Source organism: Mustela putorius, unplaced genomic scaffold (genome assembly GCF_011764305.1).
Source record: "Mustela putorius furo isolate JIRA1106 unplaced genomic scaffold, ASM1176430v1.1 tig00000873_pilon_pilon_pilon, whole genome shotgun sequence".
Classification (NCBI taxonomy): Eukaryota; Metazoa; Chordata; class Mammalia; order Carnivora; family Mustelidae; genus Mustela; species Mustela putorius.
Window position 1 is genome coordinate 5,501,312 of NW_025421504.1, and position 24,129 is coordinate 5,525,440.

The 24,129-nt window shown below is 62.0% G+C and overlaps 1 protein-coding gene across 3 annotated transcripts; it reads right to left on the minus strand.

Moving 5' to 3' along the window:
• Positions 1-6: 6 nt before the first annotated feature.
• On the minus strand, positions 7-24,120 carry MYO15B (myosin XVB). 3 transcript variants are annotated; one of them, XM_045085910.1, is made up of 55 exons: positions 23,800-24,120; positions 23,589-23,647; positions 23,383-23,515; positions 22,352-22,447; positions 21,974-22,105; positions 21,474-21,599; positions 20,022-20,099; positions 19,672-19,787; positions 19,542-19,587; positions 19,288-19,412; positions 18,810-18,927; positions 18,377-18,546; positions 15,817-15,910; positions 15,157-15,213; positions 14,820-14,877; positions 14,494-14,624; positions 13,244-13,339; positions 12,884-13,119; positions 12,623-12,801; positions 12,377-12,449; positions 11,792-11,953; positions 11,447-11,601; positions 11,268-11,344; positions 11,050-11,134; positions 10,748-10,846; positions 10,506-10,621; positions 10,224-10,409; positions 9,909-9,987; positions 9,679-9,768; positions 9,356-9,581; positions 9,188-9,278; positions 8,867-9,074; positions 8,295-8,407; positions 7,970-8,029; positions 7,354-7,429; positions 7,107-7,225; positions 6,770-6,888; positions 6,537-6,678; positions 6,197-6,308; positions 5,919-6,085; positions 5,429-5,556; positions 5,210-5,273; positions 5,044-5,116; positions 4,564-4,640; positions 3,025-3,101; positions 2,818-2,933; positions 2,630-2,724; positions 2,443-2,520; positions 2,226-2,322; positions 1,917-2,059; positions 1,668-1,783; positions 1,205-1,338; positions 898-1,031; positions 643-783; positions 7-473 (listed from the first exon to the last, which is right to left on the minus strand). In XM_045085910.1, the coding sequence occupies exons 1-55, from the start codon at positions 24,013-24,015 to the stop codon at positions 414-416; spliced, it is 6,354 nt and encodes a 2,117-aa protein (XP_044941845.1). In that variant the 5' UTR covers positions 24,016-24,120; the 3' UTR covers positions 7-413. The 3 variants fall into 3 exon arrangements, with proteins under 3 accessions (XP_044941845.1, XP_044941846.1, XP_012909874.2); XM_045085911.1 differs by having other exon boundaries at positions 11,447-11,544; positions 15,157-15,216; XM_013054420.2 differs by having other exon boundaries at positions 15,157-15,216.
• Positions 24,121-24,129: the final 9 nt, after the last annotated feature.

A 24,129-nucleotide genomic window follows, 5' to 3' on the forward strand; every position in this document is an offset into this window, starting at 1 on the left:
ACGGCCTTTTTCTCTTGGGAGTTTTATTTTCTCACTGTTTGCTTTCCCCAGGCTTGTGTGGTTCGTGCTGATGTTGGGCGCGGGCCTGGGGCTGGTTGGATATCCCCCTCGCCCAGCCTGGGCAGCATCAGATGCCCAAGCCCGTTCCTGCAGCCCCCACTCCAGCCCCCGCCCCGGGGGGAGTCCTGGTGTTGCCCTTCTCAGTTGATATCACTGGAGCAGCTCCTGCCCCGTGGCCTCCACTGTGGCCAGCAGCGCTGTGCTGTGGCAGGTTCCAGAACAGCCAAGTGGGAAAGTCCCAACCAAAATGGCCTGACAGCACCAAGGGAGACCTTTCCAGTCGGACTGGGATGTGGGAGGGGCCCCTTCCTCATCTCCTCCCCTCCCCCATTCCTCTTGGGTGAGGCTGGCCACTAGTTGGGGGCAAGGCTGCTGTCCCTCAGGAAGGCGATGGTGTCCTTCAGCTCCTGGGCCTGCCCGGGGAACAGGCCTGTGAGGACAGGGCCCCCCGTGTGCCCCCACCTCTGCCCTGAGCCTGCAGCACCCCAAGCCAGGAGCACAGGGCCAGGCTCCGGGCGTGCCAGGCCTGGGTCAGGCACCCCCCGCCTTGCCAGGGTGTCATCAGAGGCCCCGGCCACTCACTTTTGGCAGCTCAAACCAGATGGTCCGGGGGCTGTCAGCAGAGCCATAGTTGAGCTCCAGGCCAGGGGCCCCCTTCTTCTCCAGGGGGCTCAGCAGGTGGAGCTGGTGCAGGTCCTTCAGGGCGATGGAGCAGTACGGTTTCTGGGGCAGCAGAGACAGCAGAGCTTGGCCTCTCTCCGGGGAGGGGTCACCATGGGGGATGGGACAATGGCGCAGGGGCGCTCGGACCAGCACGGGGGCAGGGTCCCAGCCCACCTGGTTGAAGGGGTCCAGGAGGATGAGATGCTGGCGGTTCAGGCCCAGGAGGCTGGGTCCAGGCAGGGCCAGTTGACTCACCCGCAGCACCACATAGACGGTGTAGCCGAACAGGGGCAGGCGGCTCACAGCCTCTGGGAACGGAGGGGCTGGGGTAGGCATTCTGGCCGTTCCCGCCCTGGCACCTGCCCGAGTGGGCCCTAGGTCGGCCGGGTCAGGCCGGGCCGGGAGGGAGGCCTCCTCAGGCCCACCACACCTTTCTGGGCTCCTTGCCTCGGCCCCTGTGACTCGGGGGCCCCGGACCCACCAATGAAGCTGATCTGGGCTTCTTGGGAGCTGCAGCCTCGCAGCTGCCTCAGCTCCTGGTACATCAAGTTCTTCACGGTGGACACGTTCACTTGCGACCGCAGCGGCTTTGGCAAGTAGTCCAGCAGGTCTCGCCTAGGACACAGAGTGGTTGCTCAAGGCTGGGTATACAGCAGGCGCTCAATGAATGAGCAGGGGCTACTGTGGGTGAGATTGGGAATCCAGACTTACAAATAAGGCATGGGCCCTGCCTACGGGGAGCTCGGGGCGGGGGGTGGGGGTCAGGTGTGCGTAGCCCCCACAACTCCAGGCCGTGAAGGGTGCAAGCCGAGTGGCCTTGGCACTGGAAGACTGGGTAGGGGGTGGGGAACTGAAGGAGAGGCCCGTGGAGAATGCGCTGAGGTGGGCTCCAGCAACAGCAGGACCAGGGGCGGTAGGAGGTGGGGGGCCGTGTGAGCACTCACTCAGCCAGGGGGTCCCCTTGGGCCGTGCTGCAGTGCTGCAGGGCGGCCAGCCTGGCGAGCTGAGCGCTGGCCTGGGGGGTCACCAGCAGCTTCCCCTGCAGGTAGTCCCGCAGCACCTGAGGGGGGACCGCAGTGAGGGGAGGGAGGCCTGGAGGGCCCCCACCCGGGCAGGGCTTCCTCTAAGCTGCAGCCCGGGGTCCAGCCACCAGCTGGTGGGGGCCGGGAGGGTGAGGGGGGGTGGCAACTGACCTGCATGTAGTGGGTAGTGGTGTAGGTGGGATTCTCGAAGTGCAGTGGCGTCTCCCAGCTGAGCCGCCGGCTGTGCAGGCTCACGTCCTGATCCACCACGCTGTTGAGGTACTCATGGGGCCACAGGGGCCGCACCAGCTCGCCTGAATAGGGAGCCCAGGTCCACAGCCCGCCCTGACGTCCAGTCCTGCCCGCAGTCCTGGCAGCCCCGGCCCAGAAACCTGCCCCACTTGTAGGCATACAACCGGTAGGTAAGCTGCCTCCTGGCATCCAGCCTGTCCCCGCTTCTTCCCCAGGCGAGGGGCTCACCTTCCCTTTTGATGAGGAAGAGGGCGAATTCCTGCACTTCGCAGGGGTCTGTGATGCCCATTTGCTGACACAGGTCCTCCAGCACATCCGCTGCCACCTGGGGCATGTGGACAGGGCCGTGCGTGGTGGGGTTGTGAGGCTGGGGTGCGGGGGGTGCCCAGAACTGATGCCACAGCTTTCCTGCCTCTCCCCAGCCCCTCTTTGGCCCCATGCTCACCGTGAAAGTCCGGATACTGGTTTTGTAGTCCATCCCCCCCGGCAGGCGAACCAGAAGCGAGCGGACTTCTTGCCCTTTCTGCCGAGGCAGGTTGTAGGGTCAGTCCGCCAGTGGCCAGAGGCCCCAACTCCCCGTCCCCACCAGGGAGTCCCATAATGCCCAACCTCCTGTACCCACCCCGCCATACCAGGAAAGCCTGAGTTTCGCCTGGGGAGGGCAGCCGCGAGCGGCCCCCGTATTTGACTGTGCGCTGGAGGTGCTCTTGGCTTCTCCGGGCCAGCTCTGCAGAGGGGAAGCGGGCTGGGGTCACCGGCATCTCCAAACCCCTCCCCAAGCTGCTGAGACCCCAGCCTGGGAAGTCCCTCCCATAGGCACCTTGGCTTGGGCCTGAGTCCTGCAGAAACTTGGTCACGTAGGGCATCAGCGTGGCTGACGGGGGGAAGATGCCGGTCAGGAGGCTGAGGAAGCTCCAGCCACGGACACAGTGTTCGCTGCAGGGTGGAGAGTGTGGGCTTCGGGCTGGCAAGATTGGGCCCCCGCGCCGGCTGCCCTCCACCACCTCCCCCGGCCCCGCATACTCACGGCTGAGGATGTCTGGTCACCTGCTTGATGACTTGGCAATAAATCTCATCTCTGAGGTTCTTGTTCTCCCGGCACGGCTGTGGGGACCGAAGAGGGGGGCAGGGTGACACGGGAGCTGAAGTCTGAAATCCCACTAACGGGGCGCCTGGGTGGCTCAGTGAGTTAAAGCCTCTGCCTTCGGCTCAGGTCATGATCCCAGGGTCCTGGGATTGAGCCCTGCATCAGGCTCTCTGCTTAGCAGGGAGCCTACTTCCTCCTCTTTCTCTGCCTGCCTCTCTGCCTGCTTGTGATCTCTGTCAAATAAATAAACAAAATCTTAAAAAATAAAATTGAAAAGAAATCCCACTAACAGCGATGGCTGGGGCCACCTCTCGGTCTTGGACACAGCTGTGTCCAACGGGTCACTCTCTAAGTCACCGTCTTCATCCGCTTACGGGCTGTGCTCAGCCCTGTCTTCTCCGCTGGCTCCCCTTACTTCCTTGACCTCCAGGGCCTCAGTGCCCTTGGGCCTCAGTCTACACGCCCTGCTGATCTCAGCTGTTCCCACTGCTGATGACTATCAGTGCTGACCTCCAGCCCAGACTTCTCCTTGAACCCAGGCCCCCCCACGTGGAAGTTTGGACTGCACACTTCCTATGTCCAAAAGACTATCCTGCACCAACCCAGACCTGCTCCTCCCTTAGGTCCCCGTATCGAAGACGGCCTTTACTCTGGCCAAGGCCTCCATGACATCCTTGGCACCTCTCTGTCACACCCCACGTACAATTCATAGCAAACCCTGTTGTTCTGAGTCTTTTCCTCTCAGCTGCTACCTCTGGGCCTGGCCCGCACCATCCCTCACCTGTGATCATTGCCATAATGCCCTCTGGCACTTCTCTCCCCCTCGGAGGGGTGGCAAACTGCGCCCCCTGAAAAGGTAAGCCAGTCTCTCTGCAAATCCCCTTGAGTGACTGCCCACGTCTCTTGAGAAATCAGAGTCCCAACAGGAACCTATGATGGCCTGCCGTGACCCGGACCTGCCGACTCCCTCCAGCTCATCCTCCACTCTGTCCTGACTCACTGGCACACCGGCCATGCTGGCCTTGCTGGTGCTAAGGCCCACCGTCACCAGGACTGTCGCCCCTGCCGACCTGCTCCTACCAGCTGCAGGTGATACCCCCAATGCACACATGCCTCTCCCCCCAGCTTCCCTCAGATCTCTGCTCCAGGGTCGCCTTGTTGCCAAGCCTCAGCATTCTAGCAGCCCCTTCCCTGCTGTATTGGTCTCTGCAGCACCTTTTACTCTTGAACACATTGCTTCGTGGTTTACCAGAAGTCTCCTCTCACTAGCTTGTAAGCCTTGTGAGAACTGAGCCTGCTTAGTTCACTGCCGTGTCCCCAGTATGTACTAGGTGCTCAATAAATACTGTTGGATGATCTGAATTAGACTAGTGGCTAAGAGGAGGGGGAAGCCACTCAGACCCAGGCAGGAAGACAGGAACAGACCCTCAAGGTACACACAGTCTCCCCAAGGCTTTCAGCACACAAGCTCTTGCTTACCCTCAGCAGGTCGTAAAGGAGCTCTATCTCATTCTTGCCCCGGGGCTTAGACAGGTCTCCCATGAACCGCATCAGAGCTGCAGGATGAGAAGCTTGTGAGCTGGGTTGGGGGCCTGGTTTTGGCCCATGCTGTCGTTAGACAGGGCTTCCCGTGTCATCTCATGCCTTGCTCCCTAAAATGCACGCGAGCCAGGCAGAGCAGAGCAGTCTCCGCTTTACCAATAAGGAAACCAGGCTCAGAGAGGTTCCGTGGGCACCTGCGGCTACACACAGCACGTAGCCAGCTGGACAGAGCGCTGCCTTCCTGCACAGACTCCATGCAACCCACCACCCCTTGGGAGTGAGTAGAAATAGGTGAGGCCTATGAGGGGTTCTGCAAACACCAGTGAGCTTCCCTGAGTTGACAAGGACAGAAGGCGACCTGGCGCCCAGGTCCGAGGCATCACAGACATGGGGACACAGGATGCTATGGTCACTCACTCTGGAAGATTTCCACAGCCTGCCTGTTGGCGTCCTCATCGCTGAGGCTGATAAGCGATTCTTGTATGGGAGCCTGTGGCCAAAGAGACTGGGTTGTGAGTCTGGGGTCTGTAGAGGCCAGAAGGCAGGTCCACTGGCCCGGCTCTTCCCCACCTGTCCCCCTCACCTTGGTGTACTGCACCAGGCTGGCCAGGGCCTCCTCCTCAGCATCTCCGTGGGTATCATCTGGCCTGAGGGGGCAGAAGGAAGGACAGCCCTGCTTGCTCAGCCCTCCCGCCCCCATCACGGGTTGTGTAGGGAGCACTGGCCTGGTGGCTCAGAGCAGAAAGGCCGCTTTAGGGAGACCGAGGACGGCCAGGCAGAAGGGCGGGCCCGGGGCACTCACAAGGTCTGGGGCTTCCGGAAGTAGTAGAGGGCAAATTCCTGCATGGTGTAGTTGTGGGAGTCCACGGACGGAGAGATGTAGGCTACAGAGTCATCGCTGCGTGCTTGGCTCGGGGGACGGGCATCGTGCTGAGAGCACAGGAGACCTCATGCCACCCGAGGGCCCACTGGCCTGTCCAGAGCCCCCCGCCCAGGCCCCCGCCCCGCCCGAGCCGAGAGGAGCAGGCAGAGCACACCACCAGAAGCCAGAGGCATTTATTGAGCACTCAGGTAAGCGCTGGGAGGGGACGGGAGGGTACACCGCCCAGCCCCTGCCCGCAGGGGGCTCACACTCTTGCTGGGGAGACAGACATCTGGAGAGGGCGGCATCAGGCCAAGCGCTGCCCGCCCGCAGCAGGGAGCAGGCGGTCCTGGCCGCTCAGGAGGGACCGAGCCCTTTCCGTCCTCGACTCCTAGTTAGGCTTCGTGTCCGCCTCTCCCGTCTTCCTCACCTCCGCTGCCCTCTCCCACTGAGCCAGCCCCGGCTCTCGGGGCTGCAGCCGACTCTTGCGCCGGCCACTCCTCTCTGGTGAGAAGGAAGAGTCAGGGGCGGCAGCCGGCTGAACTATGTCGGCAGGAAAGAGTCCGGAACGGCCCCCGGTGGAGCCAAACTGCCAGCCTGGAAGACACCCAAGGGCAGCGTCTCACCCACCTGGCCCCTCGGCCCTTCCACGGCTCGGCCATGTGCTGCCCTCCCCGTGCCGGCTGCCCTGCCCGCCCCCGGGGATACCGGGCTCCAGCGTGGCCACTGGCAACAGCTTGATGAGGTCCCCACGGTGGAAGCTGAGGAGGCTGTGGTCATCCGTGATGTAGCTTCGCAGGGCGATGACGTAGCCGGAGTCCTGCAGGCGGGAGGAGGGTGAGCAGGCCGGGCAGCCGACCGGCCCGCTCCTCCTGTTGGCCTCCCTCCCCACCCGGCCCTCCACAGGTCCAGGGACCCGGCCTGAACGCCCAGTCCCACCCCTGGCGCCTTGACGGAGCTTGGCTGTCAGCCCCGAGACCAGCCAGACCAGATGTAGCTCCCCTACCCAGCCCCCAGCCCCCAGCCCCGCTGCCCGGCCTGCACTTGCCTTCTTGAGCTCACTCAGGAACAGCTCGATCATGGCCTTGATGGCGCTCGCTCGGGCCGTGTGCAAGACCAGCTGCTCGCTCTTCAGGGTCAGCTCCAGAGTGGAGCGGCCCAGGCACTCCACGCCCAGCAGCTCAGCGAAGCTATGCACCCGCGGAGAGGCATGAGCTGAGAGCCAGCTCGCCCCGCCAGCCCCCTGCCCGGCGCCCCCGCCAGCCCCCGGCCCAGGTTCACCTGTACGAGCACAGAGTCTTCAGCTGGCTGGGGTGGAGGCTGGGGCCTTTGGTCATCTTGAGCAGTCTCAGCCCCCGGTGGGACACGCCCAGCAGCTGCACGTCACTGCCACTCTCGCCCTGCCCGGAAGGAAGGTGGCTACGTCAGGGACAGGCTCCTGGTCCCCGCCAGCATCCAAGATGCCCTGGGGCTCCTCAGGGCCGGTGCTGCTCTTTGTCCTTCCGTTGGGGCCCACCCCTGTCCCCGCGCTCATCCTTGCCACAAAGGCCCACGCCAAGCGAGCTGGGATCCAGACTGGGGAGCTGAGGTCCCCAGCCCTGCGTCCAGCCTCACTGACCGAGACAGGGAAAATTCGGGAGAAGTAATTGGCCCACTTGTCCCTAGCGGCCACCACGATGCGCTTCTTAACACTGTCCTCCGTGGTGCTGAGCGACTCCAGGCCAACCTCCAGGTGTCCTGTGGGCAGGAACGATCCCTGACTGTCTTCAGGCTCCGCCACGGGGACACCCAGGGTTTGCTCCCTCCAGACAGACAGACCTAGTCCCAGCACTTCAGCCCCTGACTCCCGGGTCGCCAGACCCTACCCAGCAGCTCTTTCATTTTGCTCCGCTCCTCCTGGGATATTCGGACACAGGACTCGGCAAAGGTGTCCTTCAGGATCTAGGGGCAGAGCCAAGTGGTCACCACCAGATCCCTGCGCCAGAGCTCACCACGGAGGCAGCCACACATGGAGAAGCTGGAGAGCCCCGAGGGCACGGGTGGAGCAGGGGGGAATGTGGGGCCCCTGAGCCTGGCGCCACCCCCACCTCCCTCTAGCCTCCCGCGACCCACACTAGGGGGCGGCTGCTCCTGGGTCAGGTGAGATCAGTTCCCTGAAGGAACAGAACCTGGGGGGGAGCGGGGGGCGACGGATACAGAATGTGGGGCAAGAGGCAGGATCCCGGGAACATCCAGGAGCATCTGCTGTGTGCCAGGGCCTGTGTTGGGGACGGTGTATGCTTTGTTTTGAACCCTTCACTGCCAGCCAGTAGTGATCCTTACTCTCAGGGATGTGCTGAGGACGAAGTAAATGAAGGCAGGGCTTGAGACCCAGCGCCTGCCCTCTGAGTGCCAGCTGTGTGCCCCTTGCACCGCTGGTGACCTGGCCCAGGGGCCGGTGCTGTGTGTCTGTCCCTGGGACAGTGGGCCAGGCTCTCTCACCTGCTCACAGAGGAGTCTGAGGCAGTAGGGGTGGCTGAAGTTCTCCCGGGGGTAGAACACCTGTGGGAGAGCAGGGATGAGGAGCGGACATGGGGTCAGTGCCCTGCCCTCCCCCCGCCTACCTCCCAGCCCTGCCTCCCAGACCCGGCAGGAGACTCAGGCCTGATGAGGCGGGTCGTGGGAAGGCAGCCCCCGTGTGTGTGTGTGTGTGTGTGTGTGTGTGTGTGTGTGTGTGTTGGGGGGGGATGCTGGGGTCCCACCCACAGCCTGCAGCCCCTCCCCAGCCCAGGGAGAGGCCTGGCGGCGGCCCCAGCTTCCTGCCCACCTCCTTGCGCAGGAACAACCTCCAGGACGGGTTGAGGTAGGAGAAGCACACGCTGCCGGAGGGCACGAGCAGCTGCGTGGAGACTCCCTGGTCCTCCATGGGCTCCATCCAGCCTGGCAGAGGGAGGAGCCAAAGGGCTTCAGCGAGGAGCTGCCAGAGCCAGAATGACAGGGACATGGGGACAGAAGACTGCCCCCCTCCCCAGGGCCCCGTGAGGGCTCCGCCCGCTGGACTTTTGCTGCCTCCCTCCTGCCCATGTCCCATCTCCAGCCTCCATTTCCAGCCCTCAGACGTTCCCTGCTGTCCTTGACCACGTCAGCAGGGCCACTAAGTCTGGAGCTGCCAGGATGCACCAAGGACAATACCCCAGGGCAGGCCCTCAAAGCCACATGGGCCCCAGAGTTACCTGGGCCCTGCCCGGGACAGGAACGCGGAAGCTGGGGCTCCTTGCCCAGGGCTCCAAAGTCCGGAGCCCTGAGCACCTGACCTTATAGCGTTGCGCACGGAGAGGCTTCTGGAAACCCTGCCCCACCCCAGGGAAACCCACCAGAGAGGGATAGAAGGGTCCTTACTGTGGGGCCCAGCTAAAGGGCTGTCTGGTTTCTCAGGCGGAGGCAGCGGGGGTGCTGGTGGAGGTGAGGGTGACTGGGGGGCAGGTGGAGTCTCGTCAGAGAGACCCTGGCTGTCCTTGTCGGAGCTGGAGGGCCTGAACTGTGGTGGGAACTTGGGTCGAGGGGCCACGGCTGGTGCGGGGCCCTTCCCAGGGCTGGGGGACGGCGTCTGGGGAGGCACAAAGCATGTACGCAGCTGGGTCTAGGGTTAAGGCCAAATTCACCCCAGAGAGCCCTGGACCCCCGAGGTGAGAAGCCATGCCCCGGGGGCTGGGGCCTCACCGACACAGGTGCGTGGGCGTCGCTGATCCCCAACTTAGCCAGAGCCTCGTCCTTGGGGTTGTTTTTCTTCAGGAAGTTTTTCGGGGGCTTCCTGAGAGAAGGAAGAGGCCCTGAGTCCCCAGGGTGACGCCCAGGGAGGGGGCAGCCCCAATCGCCCCCGAGGCCCACCTGGCCGGCTGCACAGGCATGGGCACGGGGCCTGGGCGGCTCTGGTACATGCGGATAATGTTCCGGATCTCCCGGCTCGGCTCAGCCCGCTGGTGGGGCGCTGGCGCAGGGTGACCACCGGGCCCTGCCCTCTGGGCCGCCGGCTTGGCCTCCGCCTCTTGCGCAGCTTTGACCCTACCTTGTGTCGGGGCACTCGTCACTACGCGGGGAGGAGGGGGTGAGGGCACTGACCAGAAGGAGAAGAAACACATGAAACCCCGTCCAGTCCCATAGGGCCCGGCCCTCCCCCATACCCCCCCATGGCCCCCCCACGGCGCCCCCACCTTTCGGTTTCTCCTCGTCCTGCTCCTCATCCTGGGAGATCTGCACCTTGGGCGGACGCTTCGCTGTCTTCACCGTGATCTGCTGCTGCCCTGTACGTGCCCCAGGTGGCCCGATTACTCTCCCTGCTGTGCCCAGCGGGCTCTGAGACGGGTGACATGGACCCAGGGGAGGAGAGTGTGCCCCACGCGGCCCGGCCTGTGCGGAACCCGACCACCCCAAGCACCCTCACCCATCTTCTGGAAATAGTCCTGTTTCTGCTTGAAGCTCTTGGGCCGCTGGGGCTTCTCTCGGGGCTCCTGTGAGGTCTCCTGAGGGCAGGAAGGGGAAGTGAAGGGGCAGCCCCGCCAGCCAAGTTGCCCCTCCCCCAGCCGAGTTGCCCCTCCCCCAGCATCCCCTCCATCCCCGACCCCATCGCTGGGGCTCGGACCCCAGGCATCTTTTCCTCCTCTTCCTGCTCCCATGGGACCCGTGGCCACTCGGCCCTGGAACCTACCATCTCCATCCCAGACCCTGCCCGGCTCCTTGCCCTCAGACAGGCACCCACCGATTCCACCTCCCGCTCTGGCTCCCGCTGCAGGGCCAGGGGCTTCTTAGGCTTGGGGGCGACAGGTGGGGGTGAGGTCGGGGAAGCAGCTCCAGGGGCCTGGGCCTGAGGCTGAGCCTGGCGCCAGCGCCACTGTGTCTGCTGTTCCAGCGACAAGGTCATGGCCTGGGTGGTCATCTGCTGGGCCTGAGTGGGGAGAGGCGGTGGGCCTGGTAAGAGCGGGTCGGGCTGGGCCCCGCAGACCTGGCCCCGAGGAGCTCTGAGGGCCCTGCCCACCCTCACCAGGAGGAGCGCCTGCTGGTTGATGAAGCTCTGCTGCTGGGCGGCCAGCTGCCTCGGGTCCACACTGGGAAGCAGGGGCTGCGGTGCCGGCGGCGGCTGCGGTGGCATCACCATGGCTGCAGGTGGCATACAGGTGCGCAGCTTGCACATGGCCCCCTGCCCGCTGGCCCCTCCGGGCCCCCCTGGTGGGACCTCCCTTCCTCCAGCTCCTACCTGAGAAGGGACCTGCCACCTGGCCTTACCTGGCATGGCAGGGACTGCGCCCATTGCTGGCATCATGGGCACAGGGGCAGGCACCATGGCCGGCTGGTATCCAGGCATCTGCATCATCCCTGGGTAAACTGAGGGAACAGGACCCTCCTGGGTCAATCCTTATCTGAGCCCACAGACCCCCTCCCTCTAGCCCTCCAGCAATAAGAAGAAGAAGGGCCCCCAGGGTGCTGGCTGGAGCTCTCACCCCGGGCGCCTAGAGGTCCCTGGCAGTGCTTTGCCCATGCTGTGGGGCTGGGGAGACCCTGGAATGGATGCTGGGCCCCGCACTCACCCATGGGGTAGCTGCCTTGCCGCATGGGCCCCACGGCGCCCCCTCCCTTCAGGCGGCTGCTCAGAGCCCAGGCTTGCTCCAGATCCTGAAGGGACCAAGGCCACAGGCCAAAGAGTCAGAACCAGAGTCCCGGGAGAGATGAGAGAGGCGGAGGCGGCGGACCCGGGGGTTGGGGGGGAGGGGCCGGGACGGGGTCAGGTATGTGTAAGAACACTTACCCTGTGACCCGGAGAGAGGACTGGCTGGAAGAGGTGGTCCAGGAAGCCATCCAGGTTCCCTGAGTTCTGAGACTCCCCTATGGGGCCAGAGGAGGGTTATTGCCCCCCTGGGGTATGGGGCAACCGGCACCCCTATTCCCACCACACGGGCAACCTCACTGTGCCCATTCTGGCCTTACCTGACTGGATCCTGCTGGGTAGTGCGGGGGCTGGCCCTGGAGGTGGATCTGGCAGTGAGGGGGCCTGGATGCCAGGGGCAGGGGCGATGTCCTCGTCTCTGTGGGAGACAGTGGGCCCAGCTAAGGGGGTGCCTTGGATGGGGGTGGTGTCCAGTCTGAGGCAAAGAAAAGAAGCTGGTGTGGGGGGTCATTCCCGTGGTGTGGGAGAAGGTGAGGTATGTGTGGGGGGGCTGGGGCTGTAGCAGGTCCTCTGAACCCCGGGTGTGATAAGGTGGCTCAGGGGGTCACCTGTGACAGAACAGAGATAGGAACAGGCTGGGACGGGGGTGCTGGGCTGGTACCTACAAGCCACGGGGGGCAATGGGGTAGCTGTGGGGACTGACTGGGTCCCCCAGGTCCTCAGTCTGGCCGATGAGGTCCAGCACGAAGTCACAGCCAACCAAATCCTGCCAGGAGTCCCCAGAGTGCAGTGACACGGACCAGCCACGGGGGGGCAGCTCCAGTCCTCTGGGGAGGGAAGAGCGGTGCTGTAGGGAGTGATCCGCCAGGAAGAGGGCAACCCCGAGGGTCCCCAATGGGAGGCCGCTGGGGAAGGGGCAGAACCTGGTAGAGGCACTGGTTTCCTCAGACAACTCTCCTCTCTTCGCCCCTCACAACCTACTGCTTCCACATCGGGTCTGATGTGCTCATTTATTGACGTTAAAATCTGGACCACAGACATAACCTCTACTCCTGTTCCCTATCTTGAACCTACGGTCTGGTCTGGCTCCTGCCCACTTACCCCTCCAGGCCCCACTCCCCACCAATGTCTTTGGGGAGCAGGCTTTGGCCCTGGGTTTGCAGGAGGCCCCTGCCAGGGGAGTGGGCGGGGAGGATGAGGAGGGGACAGCCATCCGTATTGGCCACACTCCCCGTCCCAGGGGCCCGTACCTGCTCTGCAGAATCCACCCGGCGAACTGCTCCCCCGTGGTCCAGGACTCCACCTCGGCGGAGTAGCACTCCTCTACAGGGACAGGCGGTGGGGGCCGGAGTGAGGGGCAGCAGGTCCTTCCAATGAGAAGGGGCAGCTGTCCCCATGGGGGCTCCCGGAGCAGGACAGGACCCTGTGATCAGGGTCCCGGGGGTGCCGCCAGAGGGCTGAGGCAGGGAGAGGCCTGAGTAGAAGGGAAGCATCACCATTGAAGGTAAAGATGTCCAGAGCCATGCGGCCCCGCCGCCGGCCAGCCGTCCACTCGAGCTGGGTCGGGGGGTGCGCCCGTGCCATTCCAGGGGCCAGGTGCGCCTGCTCCAGGGCCCCCAGCAGCTTGTGCTGGCACAGCGCTGCCATGCCTGTGGGGGCCTGGTCGGACACAAATCTGTGGGGACAGCACAGGGCTGCAGTGGGGGTGGGCGGTCCGCCGATCCCACTCCCTGGGCCCCGCAAAGCAGGCTCCTTACTTCAGCAGTGGCTTCTGCAGGGGGGGCATGGGGGGAAAGGCGCTGAGCAGGATGGCCATGAGGGCCCAGCTGCGCTGGGTCTGCTGCTCGTCCGGATTGTGCCAGATCTGGGCCACAAGCTGGCTGAAGATCTCATCCCTCAGCCCTGGCCGGCGCTGGCCCTGCCGCACCAGGTACTCGCCCATGCTCTGCTCCTGCCAGGGCAGCAGGGTCCCATCCCCCAGGAGCCGCAGCATCTGCAGACACGGAGCAAGGCGAGGGCAGGACGTGCCAGGGCGTGCCCCCCCACCCCCTGCGCTCAGCCAGACCCCAGGAGTTAGGGTCCAGCTCACGCTGTCCCCTCCCCACCGTGTCACTCACCACCTTGTTGATATCCAGCGCATGCTGCGGGTTCTCCCCGTGCAGCCGGGTCAGGGGCTCTGCCAGCAGCTGCCCGGGGCTGGGCAGGGCCGGCTCCTACAAGGACGAGGGTGACAGTGTCTGAGCACACGCCAGTCTGGCCGGTCTGTGCCAACCTGCGGGAGAGGCCCCAGCGGAGCCCAGGGGAGCCCGCGCCCTGGGAGACGGAGAGGGGCTGGCGAGGAAAACCACCTTAGGGACACATCTCCGTGGCTCCTCCGGATTAGAAAATTGATGTCCATGCATATAGAAAACTCAGAAAACATGGAAAAGAATAAAGAATTTAAAAATCCATTACTATTTTCCTGCCAGTCATGACCACAGTTGACATTTTAGCCTCTCTTCCCAGTCTTGCTTTTTTGTTTTCCTTTTTTTTTTAAAGATTTATTTATTTATTTATTTGACAGAGAGAGAGAGAGAGAGAGAGAGATCACAAGTAGGCAGAGAGGCAGGCAGAGAGAGAGAAGAAGGGAAGCAGGCTCCCTGCTGAGCAGAGAGCCCGATGTGGGACTCGATCCCAGGACCCTGAGATCATGACCTGAGCTGAAGGCAGCGGCTAAACCCACTGAGCCACCCAGGCGCCCCTTTTTTTTCCTTTTTAAAGATTTTATTTATTCATTAGAGAGAGAGAGAGAGAGAGTGCGAGCGCGCGCACCTGCGCATGAGCAGGGGGAGTGGCAGGAAGCAGGCTCCCCGTTGAGCAAGGAGCCCAATGCAGGGCTCCATCCCACGACCCTGGGATCATGACCTGAGCCAAACGCAGGCAGATGATTAATCAACTGAGCCACCCGGGGCCCCTCCAGTCTTGCTTTCTATGCAGATACATCCATCGCCCTCCCACACCTATTGTTGCTTTTAACAAAGCCGGGATCATACTCTGTTGTCCGGTTTGGAATCCTGCTTTTGTACCCAACACGGCAGCCTGGACATTTGCCTTATTGTTACACACACTCTAAAGACACGACTTCAACGGCAGGACGAGCCACAGGTGTAACACAGGTGCGGCCTCACGGAGCTAAGTTACTCCCGAGAGCGAGATGTTTCGCTTCAATAGGTATTCTCCAAACGGGGGTGCTGCACCCGTTGCCCCCATGATGGGAGAGGATGGGTGCAGTGGGAAGAGGGCACAGGTACAGCTTTTGCCCGGCAGGGCTCATGTCCAGGGGGAGCCACAGAAGTCTGCCAGGAAGAGCCATGGTCTGGGGGCCCACCTGAAAGTTAGTGGAGATGAAGCTGGAGAACGGGAACTGGTCGATGTCGGGCGGGAGGCTCAGGCTGGTCCGGGCAGGAACTTCAGGGGGCATGGACTCGGTGATGCTCCCATCCAAGGCATGGTGATGGCCTGGGGGTAGCACCCAGAAGCAGCCCAGAAAGGCCGAGGTAAGGAGGCTGGCGATGGACCGCCCCCGCCTCTCATCATCCGCCCCCAGTCCCGGGGCGGTGGGAGCTCAGGGGAGCCCAGAGCATCACCGGGAGGGACCACAGTAGAGAGACAGGAGGGAGGGGTCGTGTAAGAGGGACACGAACCAAAACTCACCTTCTGCGGTCTTCAGCAAGACGGCCACCTCAGCCGGGATCTCCAAGCGCCCCAGCTCCTAGCAGAGAGGAATGATCGGCCAAGGACTAAAGAGGGGGACAGGGACCCAGTGTCCCTCCTCACCCCCGGGACCATAAACTTCTCCAAAGACCAAGGATTCTGATCCTGGACACAAATAGGACCCCAAGAGCCCTCAGAGGGAGACCAAGGGTGGCCCAGGCCTCTTCTTGGAGGACTCAAGGGATGCACACTGGTGACCCCACACTGTTCCACAAGCCGTGCCGGTCCCAGGAGGCTCATCACCCAGCGGACGCCCTGGAGCTTCCAGACCACCTACCATGCCTGGTGCTGTCCTGGAGGCCGGGCCGCTGTGTTGGCCTCGCCGATGCCCAAGCTGCTGGAAGAGATGCAGGGGGAGCTGGTGCCCCGGTGAGGAGGTCTCTGGGAGCCTCCTGGCAACTCCCTGCCTCAGCGGTCCGGCGGCCCCCTCTGGCCCCGAGTTGAGAAACTAGCCCAGACCCAGAGGGGCCGGCCGCCTGTCGCCAGCTCTTCGGAGCCCTCACCAGCCACTACCCATCTGCCAGGGCGCTGGGGAGGAGGCAGGAAGAAATGGTCCCAGGGGACAAAGTCCAGCCAGGGAGGGGCCGAAGAGGGGAGCCGTGTGTGGGCACTGACCTTTGAGCTGCTTTATGGCCCTCATGCTGGTGTCATCAGGCCAAAGCGGGAAGCAGCCCAGCCCTGAGAAGTTCTGGGAGGGCACCCCAGACAGGCAGGGGACAGTCAGACTCTGGGTGGGGGCACAGGGATGATGGAAGTGACCTCCCAAGGCCCCAGCCTCCCCTGGCCTGGCAGCGGGTTAGTGGGAAGAGCTGGGGCGGCCGTGGTCTTTGAGCCCCGGTCCTCGTGCGCTCGGGCCCGCACTCCTGGACGCTAGCAAGGCTGCCTGACTCCTCTGCCCTGAGCGGCGGGGGGCGGCAGACCCCTCCCAGACACTCACCTGCAATCTCTGTCGCCTCCGGAGCAGGGGCCGGGCCACCAGCAGGACGGTGCTCAGCTGTCCCAGAGCCGCCCGCCGTCGGAGGTACCGCTTCCTGGAGGCCGGGAAGGGGGTTGGGGAGGAGCTCAAGCCCAGACCCGGTACCTGAACCCTCCAAGCTGAGACACAAGTGCACGGACCCCGGGCCGACGGGGTCCTGGGTGCTTAGTAGAAGCCACGGCGGAAGGACAGGACACCTTGAAAGAACTAGGACATTGAGAAGGTGTTCGGCTCCGGGGATGACGGTCTCGGGCAGCAGAGCCGCCCGCTGGCCTCACTCCCCCGCCCCACTCCGGTCAGTGTGGTCGTGGGTAAGTCCCTCGGCCTCTCAGTTTCATCGTCCTCATCTGCACAGTCAGGATCTGCGTAACCCCTGCCCCACCACAAGATGAAATCAATCAACCCACATGTTGAGAAGAGTCTCACCTATTTTTACTCAAGAAGTGGAATTTCTAAAAAAATGAAACAAGTGCTATCACTGGAAATCTAATAAGAGATCACGGAAGCAATCAGGTCTTTGAGAATTGTCCAGAGAGAAGACGATGCTCCTCAGTAAAGGAGTCGTGGGCAGGATTAAAATGAAAAAATCAATGTTCAGCTTTGAGGCGGTCAGCTTGCTCAGTGGGTAGAGCATCTCGGGGTCAGGAGTTCAAGCCTCAAGTTGGGGTTAGAGTTTACTTAAAAAAATAATTATAAATGTACATATTTTGTTAAAAGACACCACAGAGAGCATCACAAGACAACACATGGAACAGGAGAATGCTTGCAAATCACATATTTGATAAGAGTTTCGGGGCGCTTCGGTGGGTTAAAGCCTCTGCCTTTGGCTTTGGTCATGGTCTTGGGGTCCTGGGATCGAGCCCCGCATCAGACTCTCTGCTCAGCGGGGAGCCTGCATTCCCACTCCCTCCTGCTGCCCACCTCTCTGCATACTTGTGATCTCTGGCTGTCAAATAAATAAATAAAATCTTAAAAAAAAAGTTTGATATCTAGGATGTAGAAGGAACTCCCACAGCCCAACAACAAGACAAGCTATATGAAGAAAAAATAGACCGAGGACTCGACTGGACATTTCTCCACGATGATCCACAACGAGCCAAGAAACATGAGAAGACACTCAACCTCGTTAGCCATCAGAGAGATGCAAATCAAAGCCACCATGCGGTACTGCTTCGTGCCCACGAGGATGTCCAGGGTCAAAAAGTGGAAAATAGAGACGCCAGGGTGGCTCAGTGGGTTTGCATCTACCTTCGGCTCAGGATCTGATCTCAGGGTCCTGGGATCGAGCCGTGCATGGGGCCTCCTGCTTAGCGGGGGCTCTGCTTCCCTCTCTCCCTCTCCCTCTGCTGATGCTCTCTTTCTCTCTGTCATAAATGAATTTTTTTTTTTAAGTGGAAAATACGTACCAGCAAAGTTATAGAGAAATCGGAACCCTGAAACACACTCTCAGGAGCATAACCCCTTAAAACACCAAACACAGAATCACCATATGACTCTGCAACTCCATTCCTAGGTAAAGACCCCGAAGAGCCGGAAGCAGAGACTTAAGCAGACACCGGCACGCTCGTGTTCCCATCAGCCTCACTCACGAACACCAGAAAGTAGAAGCGGTCCTAGTGACCGCTGACGGGAGCGGTCTGCACGCCCAGGGGCCAGGAGGAGCGAAGCCTGGCCATCTGCTACCACGCAGACGAACCTCGCGAACGTTCCACTTGGCGCAGTGAGCCAGACGGGAACGGAAACACTGCATGAGTCAACGCACTTCGGCCATCCGGAATAGGCCAGTCGGTTGGGACAGAAAGTGGATGGGAGGTTCCTGGGGGCTGGAGGAAAGGCGAGCTGGGGAGGACTGTGTGAGGGTTCGAGGGTCAGCTGGTGATGACATTTTGGAAAGAGAGTGGCGGTGGGGGTGCGGTCTTGAAGTCTCCCCTGGGGTCCAGAGCACTGCCCTCACTTTGTTCTCAGCACTTTACTGCTACCTTGGGGGTGACTGGTGACAGGTTCACGGTCACACCTGATCACCCCCCCACTAGTGTGCCTGGGAGGCACCATCCCTCCCTGCATCCCTGGGGGTCACCAGCTGGGCCCAGGGTAATGGAGAAGGTCAACCAGCAGCTGCTGTTCAATGAGCACAGACCTTCCCATCAAGCTGTAAAGGTGAATGGGAGTTCATTATGTGAGACCTCAGGACCAAGAAGTCCAAAGAGCCTGGAGTATAAAATTCTGGCCTAGAGGCTGGAGAGATAGGCGGGGTCTCACACAGACTGATTCACGCTTTTAAAAGATCATTCTCGGGGCAGAGTGGAGAACAGACTAGAAAACATTCAAGGAGTCAAGACTGCAGGTTCAGGTGGCCCGAGCAGGTAATGAGCTTCTTGTCACTCAGGGTATTCAAGCAGAGGCTGCAAGGGGATGCTGACAGGAGGGCCCCAGGGCAGGTAGATTTTCTTGAGGCCCCACCCCTCCCATACTCTGCCCCACCACCTGCAGGAGGCCCCCAGTCTCGCCCACCCCTGCAGACCTGGCCTGGAGCCCTCGCACGCGAGCCTGCATCTGCGGCAGGAGGAGGCGGCTGAGGCGCTGACGGGAGATGCAGGTGCGCAGGCTGCCGTGCAGGGCGAGCAGGGCCTGGGAGCGTCGCTGGGCCCGGTGCTGCTCCAACTGCTGCCAGCCTGGCTCCCGCAGCAGAACCTGGGGGCAGAGGTGAGGGTGCCCGGGCTGGGGGTCCTGAGGCCTGTCCTGCTCTTGTCCTGAGGCCTTGGCCTGCTTCCTTCCAGCAGCACAACTGATTTTTGTGGGGAGCCCGGGACACCTGCCGCCCAGGCCCACTCCAATGCCTCACCACCCAGAAGGACCACCCATTCCTGAGTTTGTTCTGGAATGCTCCTCTCCCTTTCCAGCCATGGACATGCACGCGCGCGCACACACACACACACACACACACACACACACACCTGGGTGGCTCCGAGGTGACAGAGGGGTGACTCGGCCCCCAGCACGTGACTCAGGATGGCGCCACACCTCTCACGGTCAGAGGACTCTCCCTGCGCCTCCGTCTCCAGAGCCCGGAACCTGGCCCGAGGAGGGGGAAACTGAGGTCAGAACAAGCACAGCGAGGACCTCCCCCAACGCTTGTCCGACCCCCCAGCCCCTGAGTCATTCAACGATTTGCAATGCACCTACTATGTGCCAGACCCCAGCTGAGCTTTGCTGAATGGCGGAGGGGCAGGGGGAGGCGTGGGCAGGGAGGGGGTCACCAAGGTCAGAGGGACAGAGGGAGGGGAGGGCAGTGAGAAGAGGCAGGTGGAGGCCAGGCTCAGGGCCCCAAGGAAAGAGCGTCCACTTCCACCCTGAAGGAACCCCAGGTCTGCCAGCCACTCCTTATGGATCCTGTGTCCGGGCCCTTGGCTGCCCTCCATCCTGGGACCCTACCTGGCCAGGAAGGCCTGGAAGGGCAGGCGCACGGGGAAGTTGGCACTGCGGGTACGTACTGCCTCCAGGATGCCCGCCTGGTGCAGCTGCTCTGCCACGTGTCCCACATCAAAGAGGCCCGGAAGCTGTGGCCATGGAACAGAGCCAGTGAGAAGCTGTGGGGGGCCAGGGGGAGCTGCTGAGCAGGGCAGGACAGGTGGATGGGAAGGCTCTGGGGCCAGGTGCAGGGCGGGGGAGCGGGGAGGGAAGCTCACCTTTCCCGGGTTGGGGGTGAGGCACTGAATGAAATAGACATGGCTCCTGACGGAGGAAGGGGGGGTGGGTCATGTGGGCACAGAGCAGCCCCCGAGTCCCTGGGGTCTCGTATGGGCGGCACGGTCTCACCTGCCCAGCCGGGCCAGGAGGTCCTCCAGGGAATGCTGGAAGCGAGAGGCCAGCGTGGGCTTGTCCGGCCCGGCCGTGGACTGGGACTCTGCTTCCCGGAACAGGCTGCCCACCAGCTGTGGGACGAGAGGAGGCCGAGCTGGCTTGCTTCCCAAGCCTGTCCACAGCCCGGCCTGCATCCCCAACCCCGGGGGAGCTAGGGTGGGTCAGTCCACAGCATCCAGACCTCGGAAGGCTCAGCCCATGGTCCAAGGTGCAGGGGCTACCCCCTGGGGCAAGAGCATCCAGGGCAGAAGGTGGGGGGACACAGTGTGGAGGGGCGGGGGCTCCGAGAGGGCTGGCAGGGGCACCTGGAGCTGGCTCTGGGCAAGCATCGCCACCGCGGCAGGGTCAAGATGATCCCGGTTTCTGTTTACAAACTTGTGAACCTGCAAGAGACAATGTGGGGAGTGGAGGGGAGCCAAAGAGAGAGAGAAGGCTGGGCTGGGGGCGGGTCCCTTGTCACGTAATGCAGCCTCTCCCCACTGGGCTAAATAAAGGGCCACCTTTGTCCGTCAACTAACGGCTCTGGGGAAAACTGGAAATCCCCATGCAAATGAATGAAGTTGGACTCTTATCTTACATCAGATATAAAAATTAACCCAAAATGAATGGATCAAAGACCTAAATTTAAGGCCTGGATCTCTAAAACTCTTAGAAGAAAACGTAGGAAGAAAGCTTTGTGACATTGGACTGGTCACCAATTTCCTGAATAGGATACCAAAAGCGTGGGCAACCGAAAAAAAAAAAAAATAGACTGGATTTCATCAAAATGGCAACTTTTGTGGGGCGCCTGGCTGGCTTAGGCAAACACGTGTGACTCTAGATCTCAGGGTCATGAGTGCCAGCCCCATGTTGGGTGTAGAGATTACTTTAAAAAAAAGTTTTTGGGTGGCTCAGTGGGTTAAGCGTCCGCCTTCGGCTCAGGTCATGATCTCAGGGTCCTGGGATCGAGCCCCGCAATGGGTTCCTTGTTCAGTGGGGAGCCTGCTTCTCTCCTGCTGGCCCTCCCCCAGCTCATGCTCTCTCTCTCTCTCTCTCTCAAATAAATAAAAGTCTTAAAAAAGATTTCCTTTGTGAGCTTCCAGATAGTTTTGTGGTTTTCTTTACTCAGACTCCTTATGTGTGCAGCTTTTAAAAGATGTGATTAGAGTTTTCTGAGGGCGGAGCAGAGGTATAACTGATCTGTGTACCGAAATGGGTCACCTCCTCCAAGAAGCCGTACTGGACTTGCTCTACCTCAAACGAGCCATATGGTCCTACCCTTTACCCTTTACCCCACCCCTCAGCAGTTAACCTCCCGGGTGTGCTGTCACCCCTGAAACTCTGAACGGGGAAAGGCAAGTCTCTTCAGTGAGCACCTACAATGTGCCAGGCACCTGCCTGAGCACTTCCCCATTACCGCATTTAATCCTCACAACAGTGTTATAGGACAGATTCCCATTCCCATTTTACAGATGGGAAAACGAAGCCTCAGGAGGAGAAGCAGACACCCGGAGGTTACAGAGTCAAGTCCCACGAGTATGCCCCACCCCTGCTGGTCTTGAGGCTTGTGCTCGGCCAGAACGCAATAAATCATACTGGGGACTGTGCAGGGCCAAGGGCGTAGGTAGAAACGTATGGTCAAGCCCTGGGAGGGGCCTCTCTTCACTTACTCCTCTTAGCTGTCAGGTGAGTCAGCTCTGGTGAGGCCCCCCCCACCCCCCCGGCCACATCACCCTCACCGATTCACCCAGGAGTCTCTCCCTGATTTACCCTGATACCTGGTAGGTGACAGTCCCAGCGCAATGCCTCACGGTGAAGATAGGAAGGGGCAGCTGGGGCTTGGAGTAGCAGGGGTGACTGCCGTGGTGGTAATGACACTTCTGAAGGAAGGTGTGGTCTGTGGCCTGGTAAGAGGGACGGGCTTCCCTCAGGCCTTTGAGCACGAAGTGCCCCAGCCCGGACTGTGCATTCCTCCAGGATGATCAGTAAGTATTTGTGGAATGGGGGCGCCACGGCCCTGAGGCTTGCTCCCTACTAGCTGGAGGCCAAGGGACCCCGCCAGCCCTCCATGAGCCTGTGCTGTCCCCACCACCCTGCCCCTTCTGCAGCAAGGACCCGAGGAACCCCAGCCAGGTTAGGATCTCTCAGAGACAGGATTTGAACCCAAGCCGTGCAGAGAGACTACGGGCAGGGTTTCTGCCCCCATCACCTGTGGCTCCTCTCAGGGGCCCTATGGGCCCCGGACTGGCCACCAGGGCCCCCACTGCTCGGGGCTCACCTGGGGCAGCCACGTCTGGGCATCCAGGAGCCTCAGGAGGCTGTGGGGCTGGTCTACGAGGAGGTCCAGACAGGTGTCCCACACAGGCTGGGGAACGGGCACCCAGGCCAGCAGCTCCCGCCGACAGGCCTCCTGGGGACAGCCAGCGCGGGGCCAGGTACAGAGCACGCCCACATGCGTGGGGGAGCTCCCTGGAGCCGGAGCAGGGATGGCCTCCCATTGTCCAGATGAGTAAAATGAGGCCCAGGAGGGCTGAGACGGTGGGCCAGGGGGCTTTGGGGCGGAGCTCTCAGTTCAGCACCCTCCATTTCCCAAGGATGGCCCCTGGTCTGGAAGGCCTGGGCAACCCCCGCCCCCGCCTGGGCCAGCGCCCCGTACCTCCTCCTGCGCCCACAGCAGCCGGCTGGAGAAGAGCTGCAGCCGCTCGCTGGCAAGGTTATTGCACAGCTGCTCCAGCCCGTTCACCCGCAGGGCCTGGGGGCACAGAGGCAGGGACATGGGCACCTGCACAGTTGTGGGGGCACGGGGCGGTGGGGGGGAGCCTGCACACTCCTCTCCTGGAACTCAGGGAGGAGTGGTGCCCTGGGGCTGACAGAGTCAGGTCCGAAGGCCCCCTTCAGCCCACACCCTCCCTCTGCCTCAGCCGGACTGTGAGCCTTCAGGCCTCCGGTCACAGCCATCCTGTGGTCTGGAAGGTGTCTGTTCCTCTGACCTAGTAGCTTGCTGGCTATTGGAATCCCACATCCTCATAAGCAGGGCTCCAGGCCGCTGCCTCCAAGAAGCCTTCCAGCATTCTTCCTGTAGGGTTTACAGTTTCCTTTCTCTGCGGCCCCCCAGCATGTTACTTGTAAACTCGGGCAGAGCCCGCACTCCATACACCTTTGTACAAAGAGCTTTGGCTCGCTCTAGAACACACAGTCCCGCACCCCCGAGAGGGCATAGTCACCAAGGGCATGCTGGAAAAGAGAGAGCAGGGGGCACTGAACAGTGCCCACCCAGGAACCAGGGTGGAGGCCACCTTCTCTTGCTCTAGCCCTCTTCTCCCTGCCCTGAGAAGGTGGGATCTTCTAGAAAGGGGTGAAGAGCTTATGAAAACTCAGGCCATCGGGGGGACTGTCCCTTTTCCTGCTCCTCTTGGGGCTTGGGAGGGGAGGCTGTGGGCTGATCCATCCTAGGGCCTCTGTCTTCTGCCATCTTAGAGGCTTCTGTGAGACTCTGCAAAGCCAAGCAGGACAGAACTCCCCAGAGGCGATGTCGGGGCTGGACAGAGCGGGGCAGAAAGGCTACAGCTGCAGTCCCTGTGCCGACTCAGGGATAGGCGGGCCAGGGCTCACGAGCGCCCCCCTCAGGAAGCGCTGACCCCACAAATGATCAGGATGAAGTGGGCACCCTGTCCCTGGCCGGCCAACCTCAAAGCCGTAGACGTCCACGACAGTGATGGTGTCCATGTGCTCTCCCTCCCCAGGAGCCGCCAGCTGCGCGTTGCTCCTCTCCAGAAGCCAGGTGAAAAGCCGGGAATACAGGGCCTTGGCCAGGGCGTCCCTGTGGGCAGGCTGGGTAAGCCTGTGTGCGAGTGCCAGGCCTGGCCACGGCTCCCTCCCGCCCCCAGGGTCACCTGGCATCAACGGCGCTCTCCACCGGCAGAGACCTGCAGACCCAGCCATACGGGGTCTCCTGCAGGGCAGAGGAGGTAGGAACACGTGGAACAACAGGCCTGAGGCCTACGTGGGCCCACGCCAAACCTGCAGGGGTGGGGGAGGCTAGGGGTAGGGGAGGTGGAGGGGGTGGGGGAGTGGGACCCACCTCCTGAGGAGCCCAGCACTCACTGTGACCCTCCTGGTGACAGCCCCCTCCAGGCACTCGGGTGGCACCAGCAGCAGCCGGGCTGCCGTGTGGATCTCGGCCCAGCTGGACACGGCAGCCACCTCCTGGGACTCCCGCTGGACAGAGAAGGGAGGGGGCGGGGAGAGGCCTGCTGTGGACCCACCGTATCCCACACGCTTCCCTGACTGAGCCACCCACACACCCCTCCACTGTCTCATTAAAGGGGAAACGCCCGTAACAACCGGGAAACATACAGAAAGCGACTCCCACGGTGCCGGGTGCACACGAGCTGCTCCGTTAGCGCAGGTCTGCCTCTTGGGGGGTGGCAGAGA

Bases quoted from the DNA above. Each gene is read 5' to 3' on its own strand.
- MYO15B (XM_013054420.2), bottom strand. From the start codon at position 24,015: ATGAGACAGTGGAGGGGTGTGTGGGTGGCTCAGTCAGGGAAGCGTGTG. The intron at 10,847-11,049 runs GTGAGTGCGGGG...CTGTTCCCTCAG, and splicing joins GCAAGGCAGCTACCCCATGG to TTTACCCAGGGATGATGCAG. The intron at 9,988-10,223 runs GTGGGTGCCTGT...TCCTGCCCTCAG, and splicing joins CAGAGCGGGAGGTGGAATCG to GAGACCTCACAGGAGCCCCG.